General features: G+C 35.1%; 2 protein-coding genes across 2 annotated transcripts; one reads left to right on the top strand and one right to left on the bottom strand.

The window, feature by feature from the left end:
• Nucleotides 1–408: 408 nt before the first annotated feature.
• Nucleotides 409–7,023, bottom strand: LOC111695834 (dynein heavy chain 7, axonemal). Its single transcript, XM_023465291.1, has 4 exons — nt 6,914–7,023; nt 5,259–5,383; nt 1,717–4,772; nt 409–1,656 (listed from the first exon to the last, which is right to left on the bottom strand). The coding sequence occupies exons 1-4, from the start codon at nt 6,919–6,921 to the stop codon at nt 409–411; spliced, it is 4,437 nt and encodes a 1,478-aa protein (XP_023321059.1). The 5' UTR covers nt 6,922–7,023.
• A 2,372-nt stretch (nt 7,024–9,395) lies between these two features.
• LOC111695922 (sodium/potassium-transporting ATPase subunit alpha-B) lies at nt 9,396–13,958 on the top strand. Its single transcript, XM_023465401.1, has 5 exons — nt 9,396–9,979; nt 10,987–11,551; nt 11,654–12,197; nt 12,428–13,448; nt 13,556–13,958. Exons 1-5 carry the CDS (start codon nt 9,440–9,442, stop codon nt 13,850–13,852), a joined length of 2,967 nt encoding a protein of 988 aa, XP_023321169.1. The 5' UTR covers nt 9,396–9,439; the 3' UTR covers nt 13,853–13,958.
• The last annotated feature ends 232 nt before the right edge of the window (nt 13,959–14,190 follow it).

Below are 14,190 nucleotides of genomic sequence, written 5' to 3'. Positions count from 1 at the left end.
GTACTGTATTGTATTGTATTGTATTGTACTGTATTGTATTGTATTGTATTGTATTGTATTGAATTGTATTGTATTGTATAGTATTTCATTGTATTGTATTGTATTGAATTATATTGTACTAGAAATTCAAGGCGCTTCGAGCCCTTCTTTCTAGGCTTTTTAAATTTTTTTTACAAAATTAAAAACCTTTAAAACACATTTTTTTTAAATTTTTATTATTCATAAACCTTCCCTGTGGTCACGTGATGTCCCACAAAAAAATTGGGCTCGATCGGTTTAGCCGTTTTGACGCTTATTGGATACAAAAAAAACAGACAGACAAACAAACAGACAGACTAGACAAATTTATATATAGATTGTATTGCACTGAATTGTATTATGTTGAATTTTATTGTATTTACTTGAATCTTAACTACTAAATTGTGTTGATTTCCTAATCATCTGATAGAGCTGCTGAACCTTCTCCTGGAAATAGGAGTGTGAGTCTAAGAACATTTTCTCGCAAACCTTCTCCGTTGTTTTCTTTATCTTATCAAATATCGTCGTGTTAAGATCTACATTAGGGAATATATCCTGAGATATTCTTAAGAATAACTTCTGATCGTCTGGCAGGAGTTCAGAGAACTTGAGCCGATGAATTGCAGTAAATATTGAGTTAATCTCCTGAGCTTCAACCTCAGATTCATCCATGATCTCAGGTTTTAATGTTTCAGCCAGTTCTAACACAGCTTTAATGGATCTCAGGCCAAACTCATAGTGTGGCTGCTTTGACAGTGTGTCATGACAAAGCTGGAATATTGAAGTTAGTTTTCTTGAGCACACTGAGGGGTAGTTGAAACCACGGGCTGATAAGCAAACTTCAGCTATTTTTCTAGTATCTGGTTTCATCATTGCAATATTCCGGAATAGTGCCTTAAAATTATCTGGAATTTTTTCTTTCAATGAATTCTGTGATTTCATGGTTATGAAAATTGCACAAGTTGGGTTCAGGAGAATATCTGTGTCTCCCAGAAATATATTTGACATTCCTGACTGAATACCTCTTTGCAGAGTTAGGATATCATGGGAGACTATAGAGAGAACACTGCGTTTAATCCTGTGAAACTCATCAAAACAACTCCAAGCTCCTGAGCACGCTAATCCTTTAATAAACTTCCCAAGAGGTCTGTAATCTAAACCTTCAGAACAATTAAATACTATGCACTGCTTACCACAAGCCTTGGATATATCCTTCACTGTTTCACTCTTACCAGTTCCTGTCGGACCCTCAACACTTCCTCCTTTCACCTTGTGAATAGCCACGGAGAGAACCTGGTAACATTTCTCCGTGAGCTCTGACATGACCAACCTGTCATAACTTCCAAAGTATTCATATCCATACATAAACTCTGCCAGAACTATCCGGACCATTAGGTTCTCTTCCTCCCAGTAGTAACGGAAATGAGATTTCCAAAAGAAGTCGAGAGTACTATTTATTCCATCCTGGATTAATTTCCCAACCTGGGTCTCCAGGTAGGTTGTAGATATGACAAGGTTTGCAATAACTTTAGCTTTCTCTTTGCTTCTCTTTGACTTGGATAAAGCAATAGCATTTTCTTTCTCTTGTCTGATCTTAATTCTTAAATCCTCCAGTGCTGATGTCCCTTCTGATATAGCCTGGTAATAAAGGATAAAAATCAAGACTTATTATGATTAATCTTAAATAGAAATTGTCACCTTTTCTATTTGAGCAGTCCATAGAGTTTGAAGTCCACAAGTTACTATTTGACTCGGTAAATCTTCTATCCAAACATCTAGCTCCTTATCTATATAGTTAGTGAAAGCAGACTTAAATTCTTTCTGTAAACTCTCCTTCATCTGTTTATCCAAGTCTGCTAGCCAGCGGTCAACTTGCCCTCTAGCCTTGGCTGTAGATACATTTTTGGACAGGTTAATAACTTCTCCGACCATAGACTTAAATTTAGATATCTCAAGGTCTTCATTGAACTCAAGAGAATCAATTCCTTCAAATATCTTATTCAAGTATCTTGCAACCCTGGAGGGATCTTTAGTCTCAGAAAGGATTTCAAGTAACTGAGCGTTCGAGACGAAAAAGAACCTTGGGAAAAATAACCGTTTTTTCTCCAGGTAATCATACAATCCCTTGTTTATTAAATCTAAAAGTTCGCTTGATTTCTTCAGTTTCTCAAGTATTCTATCTATATCCAATATTGCTAAAACATGTTTATCGATTATTGCTGCTTTCATGATATCCCTCCAGTTTTTGTCAACTGTAGTAAACCGTCTTCCCTCCTCAGGCATTTGAGACATGATATCTGGGGAACTAAAGATAGGCTCGAAATACAACCAGGTTCCCTGGACCTTCAACCATTCATCCATAATCTCCTGAAGCATGAGTAGTTGCTCTTCCCACTTGGCAATTTGTTCCTCGAAAGGTTTGATGTAAGGAGAACCTCGCATAGTCTGTGTTTTAACAATATGATCATCAAGCAAGGATTGGATATCGTCCGTAGCTGAGAGAGTATAGGTTCCTGTCTCTCCATAGGAGGTTATATTGAATTCTTTATCCGACCATTCTTCAACCATATGTTGCATGGACTTCTCCAGGTTGTGTTCCTTAGTAGCAGTTTCACTGATTTTCTCGAACTTTTTAACATACTCATCCAGACCCATGTCAAGGATTTTATAAAGATTTGTCTCCGAACCTCCTTTGACAGGAAACCCAACTGTATTTGAAACCAACTCCCAATGCCTTTCTCGCAAGGATGGATTTCCCAGAGTTTTAATGATCGGCATTTTGTCTTTAAAATCTTCAATCTTGCTCCTAACATCAACCACCAAGGTTTTCGCGGCAGGAATCTCGCTAAAATCTTTTTCTAATTTTGTGACAGTTTTGAGAGAATCCTCAACTTGTTTCTCTATATCAGCAGGATGATGGGTTCCCATGGGACTCTCAAACCAAATCTTTTGTTTATCCATAAAATCCATTGATATTTCATACAGTCGAACAAACGGAGCAAGTTTATCCTGTGTATCTTTCAAGGTTGGATAACTTGTGAGTTCCCACTCAAATGCTTTCTCTTCCATATTGAAATGTTTTATCTTTTCCTCTGCAACCTCAAGCTTGGTTTTTAAACTTTCTGCCTTTTTCAAATATTTTGGCAAGTCATCAACATTGCCATATGTGAAGAATTCTTCCACCTGGTTGCTGTAGCTCTCAAGCTCCTCCTGAAATCTCTCCCTCTTCAACTTTAAAGCTTTTTGATACTCACTCGTCTTTCCGTCCATAATCGTCTTGTGTTCGTCAAAAATAGACGGCATTTTAGCGTGCCATTGGAAGGTTTTAGTATTAAGTTTCATTTCCGTCGTAGTAAACTGGCAAAAATCAGAAAGAAAAACTATTCTTCGCGCAGCTTTATTCAGTTCATTCTCCATCTCCTTCATGACAACTGTTTCAATCTCTACAACTTTATCCCTGAGTTCCACAAGCTCTGAAGTACTGTTAGGACTAGTAAGTGCCACAGAAGATATATCCTTATACCTGTCACAAAGCTTGTTATTTATTGCTTGATGATCCAGAGACATCTTTTGCAACACTCGTTCCCTTAACCCATCGGTTTTTCTATATAGGTTTAATATCAGATCATCACAATGTAACTCATACATGCCCAACTCTACTACCTTACTTATATCATTGTTGATGGTTTTACCAAGAGTGTCAAAGTAAATTACCTTTTCTTTGAACTCATCAAAAGTATGTTCTTCCGAAACATAAGCATCCGTTTCTTTCTCAGAGATTCCATTGATAAGGTGCATATACTCTTCAAACTTCTTTACGTACTCCTCAGGCAAAAGGTTCTGCTCCGTGACCATCTTGTTCACTTCCTCCCTAGCAGTGTCTATTATCTCTGGTAGAAGAATAGGTTTCATGTTCTTCTTCTTGCCTGTTCCTTCATCATCTATCAGAGCTGAATCCAACCGTGGAATATCATAAACCGCATTTTTCATCATTGTGTATACTTCTGTAATACTGGCCTCAATATCTGAAAAGGTTGGGGTGAAACTGATCCGGTTCCCATTAACCTTGAGATGCAGAATAAATCCAGGTTTGTGTGAACCTTGTGATTCTCGGTGAAGAATATCGACATACTCCCTGAAATCTCGGATACTGGCGAGAGCCAGCTCCTGCAGATGAGCTGTCATCAGGTTCCCCAGACAGTTCAAGAAGGCAGGGATACGCGAGTCAGGAGGAAGAATCTTTTTTCTTTTATTCTTCTGACATTGTTTGTAGACTTCAATAATTGCAGGGCACCATTCCTCTTTTAATACTTTCTTGCTTCTTTCTATTTCTTGATAAATAATATCTTGGAATGGTAACATTTCCATTTTTGGTTTTGATTTTAATTTTGAAATATCAATTAGTCGGAGATTGACGAAATTTGATTCCCAGAGAGCTTGTGCCTGGAGCATGCAGAGATTGATTAGATGAAGGTTGTGAGAAAGATATCTCTTGGACTGTCGATACAGTTTCTTCCAGGCTTCAGATACGCCTGCCAACTCAATAGTCATCGGAGTCTCATCATCTTCATCAAGAAAACGTTCGTCTTCATCTATTTCTGGTTCCTTGAGAACAAAGTCCACAACTGATTTCTTCACAGCAAACGCATAATCTTCTTTGATCTCTTCGTTTATTTTCTTTATTTCCCGCTGATTCTTTTGCATCTTTTTAGGAACAAGGTTCATGATTCTATGAAACCACTCCTGACTCATTCCTGAAACACAAAGTACAAAATATTGTTTGAACAAACTTGACAAGATTGGGAAGAGAAGTATAGCCTGGTGAAGGGGGCTTCCCTCCTCCCCCCCCCATCAATAAAAATTCTATATTGTCAAGAAATGTTTGTAAAATGCATGTTCAATTTTCAAATTCCTTGTTAGCATTTATGATTTTGTAAATGTTGACCCATAGTTTAATCTCTCAGATAACTATTGTTAATTTTCCAAACCACCCTTCTCACAGTTCTTTAATCTATCAAGCTTTTAGACAGAAAAAATCGAGATTAGCGTGAACCAAAATCTTTCAAGAAAAAAAAGAAGAGGGATGTAACAAAAAAATGGAGGGAGCATCTTCTTTAGGATCAAATTTTAAGTATGTAAAGTTTCCTAATGAATATTTAAAAGCTACACGAATTTTTGAATTTTTATTTCAAAAATTTTATTTCGAAAAAATAAATTGAAAATTACTTTGAAGTCAATACCTGCAACATATTTAGTAGCGATCCCATTGTGTATATAATAATAATATCGGAGTAGATCTTTTTCTTTACAGGTTAGCGGAGCCGCGCAGTTTGCTGGCTCTTCATCCTCATCCTCGTCTCCTGATCTAGATTCAATACTATTATAGAACCTTGTTCTTTCAAAGGTTTCGACTAAACTAAAGAGTTTATTAAAAATACATATTTTTCATAAAAAAAGCTTGCGATTCAACCCCATCTAAACATGAATTCAATCAATCAAAATTTTAATCAATCTATATTATAAAATTTTTCACTCGTATAAATATATTTATATATATGTTAGCTATAGCTGGCAAAACTGCTGGACCAAATTAGCTGAAATTTTCAGAAACCCTTGGATACCCTAGGGGTAACATAAGCTCAAAAATCGACATTTTATTTTCAAAATTTGATTTTTTTGCCAAAATTTTTTTTAAAAACTTTCACGGGTAACGCCGGGCACTTTAGCTAGTCTTTCATTCCCCTACGTGATAATGTCATCAATACTAAACTTTTATCGAGATAAAACTTTTGCTAATGTGAGATCTAACTTTAATCAGAATTAGACTGTAATCCAACCGTGTCTTTATCAAACCTTTTTCAATTAAAGCCTTCATTAAGATCAAGCATTCAATAAAATCAAGCCTTCATTAAGATCAAGCTTTCAACAAGATAAAACCGTTCATGCATCAAGATCAAACCGTTATCAAGATCAAACCGTTCATCAAGATCAAACCGTCATCAAGATCAAACCGTTCATCAAGATCAAACCGTCATCAAGATCAAACCGTTCATCAAGATCAAACCGTCATCAAGATCAAACCGTCATCAAGATCTAGCCTTCATCAAGATCAAACCGTCATCAAGATCTAGCCTTCATCAAGATCAAACCGCCATCAAGATCTAGCCTTCATCAAGATCAAACCGCCATCAAGATCTAGCCTTCATCAAGATCAAACCTCCACTAAGATCAAACATTCATCAATTCCGACCTTCATTAAGATCAAGCCATCAGAAAGATCAAGCCATCGCGTGGGCAAGATCTACCCTTTATCAAGATAAAACCTTCATTAAGATCAAATCTTCGTTAAAATCAACATTCATTAATTCAGACCTTCATTAAGGAAAAGCCATCCTCAAGATCAAAGCTTCATTAAGATCAAGCCTTCATTAAGATCAAGCCTTCATCAAGATCAAATATTTGTGAAGATCAAACCTTCATTAGTTTAAATCTTCATCAAGATTAACCCTTCATTAAGATCAAACCTTCATTAAGATAAAACCTTCATCAAAATCAAGCCTTCATCAAGTTAAGACCTTCATCAAGATTCAACCAATCCAATCAATAGCAAACTTTAATCAAGATTAACCCTTTACCAAAATCAAACCTTCATGAAAATAAAATCAACCCTTCAATAATTCAAACCATCATCAAGATCCGACCTTATCCAATATTAAACATTCATCAAAATCAAATATTCTTTAAGGTCAAACCTTCACAAATAACAAACCTTTTTCATGATCGATAGATTATCAAGTTAAAAACTTCATTAGGTTGAACCTAATAAATCCAGTATTTCTTATTTGTCATGCATTTGATTATGTCGAGTTTAAAACAAAAAGATTTTCTTTATCACCTGTGCATGATAAGCTCCACCAATTTCTTCCTGAACTTCTCCCTATCCTTCCTCGCCTCGGCATAGCTCTTAAATGGTTTGGGTTTTTGACTCGTTTTCCCTGTGCTCTTTTTCCTATAGGTTAAATCCGGGTTTTTCAAAAATATTTTTTAATAAATTAATCAGATATATAGATTTCTATCAATACGACAAAAACAAATTTCACGTGTTTTAATCCCAATCCTGTGATATTTTTCACACATTCCGATCCTCCAGGGTTTCTTCCGGTTCTTCTCCACCTCCGGAGGTCCGCGAGGTTTATACTCCAGTCCAGGACAAATATCCTCCAATATTATTCTTGAATCATATTTGTCGTATTCCTTCATCAGCTGACACTGTATCTTCGGCATACTAAATCCTAGATTCTAAACAAATCCGTCTGAGGAATTATTATTTTGTTTTCTAATTAATGAACGATGTAAAAAGTTCTAAACCTAAACAATTTATTCATTTCATCAATCTGACCTCGGACGGATATAGTTCCTTTAGTTCTGAATCTGCAAACCTCTTCTTGGTTTCAGTGTGGAAGGTTTGCAACAAATCTTTCTCATACTGCGGCGGTTCCTTAGGTTTTACATTTCCGTCCCGTCTAATTGCCTTCCGCCTCTTATCATCCCTATCACAATCAATATAATTTCAAATTTTTTCAAATGAGTTGTTAAGTTGTTAAGTTTATTGTGTATTCACTAAGAAGGTCCTATAAAATGTACATTTTTAACCGTGTTTTTATCCATAACTATTTTCATTAATTTATATGATGCTAAAAAAGTATTAAAAATATTTTAAATAAGGCAATGAAATTTAATCTTTGCCACAAACTAAAATTTTATAATTCATACATCTTTGCAACCTAATTGTGTAAACCTTTAATATTTTAAACTGAGATTATTTGATCTAGAGAGTTTTAAACTTAAGGGGTCTATAAGCATTGGGTTAAGATCAGAAAATCAAAAATATTTCAGTTGGTACCTGTAGAGTGTATGATTTCTAGCGGTATCCATTCTTGGATCATCTCCAATGATTCGATCCAGTCTACTGAATCCGGGTCGATCCATTTTTAGACTAACTTAATTTTCACAGCTCATCCAGAATTCGGATATGCTGTTGAAGTTAAAAATAATGATTTTTTTGAACCAATGAGCCATGTATTCTGTAGAATAGATAAAATTTAAAAAGAATCCAGATACTTTGATTTCTATAAAATCAAGGAAGTATATATATCTTTGAATGGATGGAAACTGCAATTAGCGAAAGCATTAATAAATATGAACTTTTGAAGACTCTAGGAACCTGGATAAAATGATTGCAATTAGAATTGTTTAGAATCCAGAACTGAGAACTTATAAACTTAGAGAATGAGATAAGATAATTTGTTTCTCCCACAAAAAAGAATTCTTTAATCTATATTTAATTCTGTAAATCTAAAAGTGAAAAAACATTGTACAAAATTCCGAATCAAATCAGTTATTCCTTTAAATTGTTTAGTTTAAAATGTAAAAAATGAAATGTCTTGATATATATTTTGTAATTTTCCCAACGGGTTTCCTTGAACCTCCAGGTAGGATACTGGAACAAACAGTCCGGTTTCCATGGATACCAACTGCATTACATGTTTAGACGTATGGAAAACAGCCAAGGGAATATTTCAGGGGGGGGGGGGCTGAAGTTAATTCTTGTAAGTATTTTTGATAAAAACCTTTAAATCAATAGTTCTGAAAAAAAAAATCAAAAATGTGATATGTTCCGATTGCAACGTATTAAAATCTAAACTGTGCAAACATCTAGACTAAAGATATGATTTTAAAATAGTCCAATGAACACGAGGCACACAACTGCGCAGTGTAAACAGACCCATTTCACTTAATAAGGGATTTCATAACTTACTATAGTAAAGCTTTGCTTTACATCAAATGCACTTCCATATTGCTTTAATGTCGTCTTCCTATTCTCAAGTTTTCTGGTTATCACTGTATGTAAATCAAACTAAAGCTATATAGAAATAGCTGAAGGGCCCGGCGTTGCCCGTGGGAAAAAAATGTTGAAAAAAATGAATAAATAAAAAATCGAATTTTTTAGAAAATAAAATTTCATTTTTTTACCCTATGTCTCCCCGGGCTACCCAAGAGTGTCCACAAAAAAAATGTCCGCCCATTCGGTCCAGCCGTTTGGTCGGCCAGAGGGAACATATATACGAATGTCTTGTTTTATTATATTGATAAATTGCAGAACCATAGAAGGTAAAAGAATTAGATATTTGAAACAAGTATTTTTGTGCAAACATCGTCACGTGTGTTACATTCATTTGATTTAAATCTTTTAATAGAAACAAAAAATCAAATATTTGAAATATGGTTTTACATTTTACACAAATCTAGCGAATCTAGCTCACTCTCGAAACAAATAAAATTTGCTGCAGTTCGAAAATCCGCGAATTTATTCACCGAAAATTCGCAATCATCACATCCACCGTGGAGGTTGCCATACAACATGTCCACAAAAAAAGAGTTCTCTGATCTCCACATTATTCCTCTTGAGGATCTGGAAAAACTACTGAAGACAAACACCAAAACCGGACTAAGTACTGCTGATGCCTTGGAAAAATTGAAAACCAACGGAAAAAACGTTCTGACGCCACCAAAGAAGACACCGGAATGGGTTAAGTTCATGAAAACTATGTTCACGGGATTTGCAGCCTTGCTCTGGATTGCAGGGATTCTATGCTTTATTGCCTATATCGTGGAGAGTAGTGAGAACCCGGATGATGTAAGCCCTGACAATTTATACATCGGATGTGCCTTGGTTGTTGTTGTTGCAATTTCAGGAATTTTCACTTACATGCAAGAAAGGCAATCTGGAAAGATCATGGAAAGTTTTAGTAAAATGGTTCCTCCGTTGGCCAATGTTCTTAGGGATGGCAAAGTAACAGCTATAGAAGCTTGTGACATTGTACTTGGAGATGTAGTGGAAATTCGTGGAGGGGATAAGGTTCCTGCTGACCTGAGAATTTTTGAATCTAATGCTGTGAAGGTAAAAAAAAATAATAAATTTTTTTAGAAGTTTTGGGGAAAAATACAGAGTTATGAAGAACAAAGGGAGGGGTCGTCATCAGAGGAACAACTTTTGCTTTGTTACCGCATATTCATGGCTATTTATTTATTTTCGCAAATACTGAGATTTAAGTAAAATAGTATAAAACCCATTGAAAAATTGTCCAGACGAATTTGATAAATTCTTTCGATGTTTGGCTTATTTAAGGTTTAACTGTACTTTGACCATATTGAAATCAGTAATCATTATTTAAAGACACTGACTGTAAGCATAATTTCAATCGACCCTTCATGAAAAAGGGGATTCACAATGGTACTCTTTGAGTCTTTGACTGATCATCGGGAGTAGAGAATGCATGTGTTTTTCTCTAAAATGGTGTTAGTGACCTCACCACAGCATTCGAACATTCCTATTTCTTTTACTTCTAGAAAGTAAATATTTTAATTCTTTAAATATGAAACAGCAACTTAAGTGTTCATGCGTTTCTGTAGATAAAAACTATCCTCTTGATCCGGCAAAGGTTTAAAGGGTGTTGTGAATCGAACTCAACAACTGGAGAGTAACTGGAAATTACGTCTAAAGTCTGTTCAAACTAAGATATATACACTCGACAATTTGATAATAACCTAAAACAATAAATTCGTTAAATTGACCAAATAAAGGGATATATTTGAGTACAGTGTGTCTCATTAAACATAATCGACATTTAAAGACAAACATATATGATACTGATATTCATGAAGTTCTTTAGTTGGAAATACCGAACTTATAACTGTTTTTCAAGAATATTTTATTTGAAAAAAGTCTGTTTTGAATTGCACGTATTTGCCTTTTATTTCAAACTTGAATTCTTTAAAAAAAGATTAGTTCAATAATGCGTCAAGATATTCTAAGTTAAAAAGTTCTGAATTTTCATTATCGCATATTTGAATCTGAAAAAATAATCAAAACATAATGGATTAAAAATAAAACAGCGAATATTTCAGGTTGATAACTCAAGTCTGACTGGAGAAAGTATTGCAGTTAGTCTGAAACCGGACCTTTCAGAAAAGAACCGTATGGAATCCAGAAATGTAGCCTTTTTCTCTACCAATGTAATGGAAGGTTCTGGTAAAGGAATTGTCATCGAAACTGGAGACAACACTGCTATAGGATCAATAGCGAAAATGGTGTCTGGTCTAGGCCAACGTAAAACCCCAATCAGCAGAGAGTTGGATAGTTTTATCAAGACTATTACAAGCATAGCTGTCATTTTAGGTGTTGTATTCTTTATAGTAGCAGTGTGTCTAGGTACAGAACTAATCAAAGCTGTTATATTTCTTATTGGTATAATAGTTGCCAATGTCCCTGAAGGTCTCCTAGTTACAGTAACTGTAACCCTAACACTCACTGCTAAGCGTATGGCTACAAAAAACTGTTTGGTCAAAAACTTGGAAGCTGTTGAGACACTTGGTTCCACCAGTGTGATATGTACTGATAAAACAGGAACCTTGACCCAGAATAAGATGACAGTGGCACATTTCTGGATTAGTAACAAAACAATAGCTTTAGGAATAATTCAGTGAAACCAATGAATATTTACAACTAATTAAAACTTCATTTATCTATTAAAAACATTCTAATGAAGCATGTTGGAACTGAATTCTTTGTTAGACACGGGAGAGAATAGTTACGGTACAAGCTTCAATAAACAGACTGATGGTTGGGCGGAGCTTTCACGAATTGCATGTCTTTGCTCTGCAGCAGAATTTCTTGAATCTGATCAAGAAAATCCACTTCTCCAAAAAATGAAGGGAGATGCTTCTGAGCAAGGAATTTTGAGGTGTTATGAGTCTATTATGAGTAACTCCTCTGCTGTTAGAGAAGCTAATCCAAAAGTTGTTGAGATTCCATTCAATTCCAGCAATAAATATCAGGTTTCAGTTCACGATGTGGATAGAAGTGGAAAATATCTTCTTGTTATGAAAGGAGCTCCAGAAATAATTTTCAAAAAATGTAAAACAATTCTGATTAACGGAGAAGATTTGGAAATAGATGAAAAGATTTCTAATGACTTCCAGAAAGCCTATATGGACCTAGGAGAGCAGGGAGAACGTGTTCTTGGGTTTTGTGATCTAACCCTGAACCCACAAGAATTTCCTTCCGGCTTCGAGTTTGACGTAGAAGATGAACCAAACTTTCCACTTTCTGATTTAAGGTAAACTTTTTAACCCGTTGAATTATCTACTTTTTGAACAAGAGAATAAATTATTGTTACACACTATTTAGTGATTTTATTTATGAAATCCACAATTTTTAAAATTCTTTTTTTATGCTGTACAAAGAGAAGATGCTCAAGATAAAGCTATAATTAAAAGTTGCAATAGAAGATGGGCTCAAAGCGCCCTAAATGGCTTTTAGTGAGTAAATATATCATTTTTGGTTTAGATTTGTTGGTTTGATGAGCATGATTGATCCTCCTAAGAGCAGTGTTCCTGATGCAGTGGCCAAATGTAGATCAGCAGGGATCAAGGTTATCATGGTTACAGGAGACCATCCTATTACTGCAGCAGCTATTGCTAGACAGGTTGGAATTATCTCTGAAGAATCCACTAACTTGATTTACACAGACAAAACAGATCCAAATGATGTTGTTGAGAAGAATGTTGCAGCAGTTGTTCCTGGAGGTGTGTTGCTAGATATGGAAGAGTCTACCCTTCTCTCATTGATTGAACACCATTGGGAGATTGTGTTTGCTAGAACCAGTCCAGAGCAGAAACTTAGAATAGTTTCAGCTTTCCAAACAACAGGAGCCATTGTTGCTGTAACTGGGGATGGAGTGAATGATTCCCCTGCATTGAAAAAAGGAGATATTGGCGTGGCAATGGGAATATCAGGTTCTGAAGTATCAAAGGAAGCAGCAGATATGATACTATTGGACGATAACTTTGCAACTATTGTGACTGGTGTAGAGGAAGGAAGATTGATATTCGATAATCTCAAGAAATCTATTGTGTACACACTTACAAGCAATATACCGGAGATTCTTCCATTCTTGTGCTGGGTCATATTTAGTATCCCCCTCCCTCTATCTACGGTTTGCATACTTCTTATTGATCTTGGTACAGATATGTTTCCAGCTATATCCTTAGCCTACGAGAAAGCAGAAAGTGATATAATGCAAAGAAAACCAAGAAATGCTAACACTGACAGATTGGTGAATGGACGACTAATATTCTTGGCATATGGTATTATCGGATTTATTCAAGCTGCAGCAGGATTATTTATCTATTTTGTCGTCATGGCAGAGCACGGTTGGTTACCGTCTCGCCTTCTTTATATTCGAGCTGAATGGGATAACCCTGATATCAATGGGCTTGCTGACAGTTTCGGACAGGAGTGGAGCTATGGACAAAGAAAAACTCTAGAAAGTACTTCTCAAACAGCATTCTTCCTTGCAATTGTTCAGGAATCCTTTTATATTCTAAAATATTTAAACAAGGCTTTTAAATATTTGTTCATTTTTCGAACTAAGTTCAACTGTATTTAAATAAGTATTAAAGGATATATTTACAGGTTCAATGGACTGATTTGATTATCAGTAAGACCAGGAAGGTTTCTATTTTGACACAAAAAATGAATAACTGGATTCTCAACTCTTCTATTGTGTTTGAAACAGTACTAGCTATAATCCTGATCTATACTCCTGTTGTACCTCAGTATGTTGGACTGTATCCTTTGAATCCAACATGGTGGATTCCTGCACTTCCTTTCAGTCTTTTTATTCTTATAATTGATGAAACAAGAAGATATATACTTAGATCACCTCCCAGCCCTTTACAGAGATTTATTACTAAAGAAACTTATTATTAAATATTCGACCTCTACAAGAATACTTATCTAATCTTTGTGTTTTATATATGATAATTTTTAATTGTAAGTTCTGAGATGTTTGCTCAATAAAATTAGTTTCTAGTTATTATTATNTGATTATCTATATATTTCTATATATCTATCTATATATATACTATACATAGTAACAATTATAATAATGTTTGATTAGAAAGGTACAAATTGTAAATGCTAGAAATGAATTCACGAAATTATTTGTCATTAAAGCATAATCCTTGCTTGGTCACATTGTAGTTCAATAGTAAGCTTTATATAATGTCGTAACCTTCTTCCCTCCTCCTCTTAATTCTCTTTCTATC

This window comes from Eurytemora carolleeae, unplaced genomic scaffold (genome assembly GCF_000591075.1).
Source record: "Eurytemora carolleeae unplaced genomic scaffold, Eaff_2.0 scaffold11, whole genome shotgun sequence".
Taxonomy (NCBI): domain Eukaryota; kingdom Metazoa; phylum Arthropoda; class Copepoda; order Calanoida; family Temoridae; genus Eurytemora; species Eurytemora carolleeae.
This window is presented reverse-complemented; position numbering and strand designations above follow the sequence as displayed.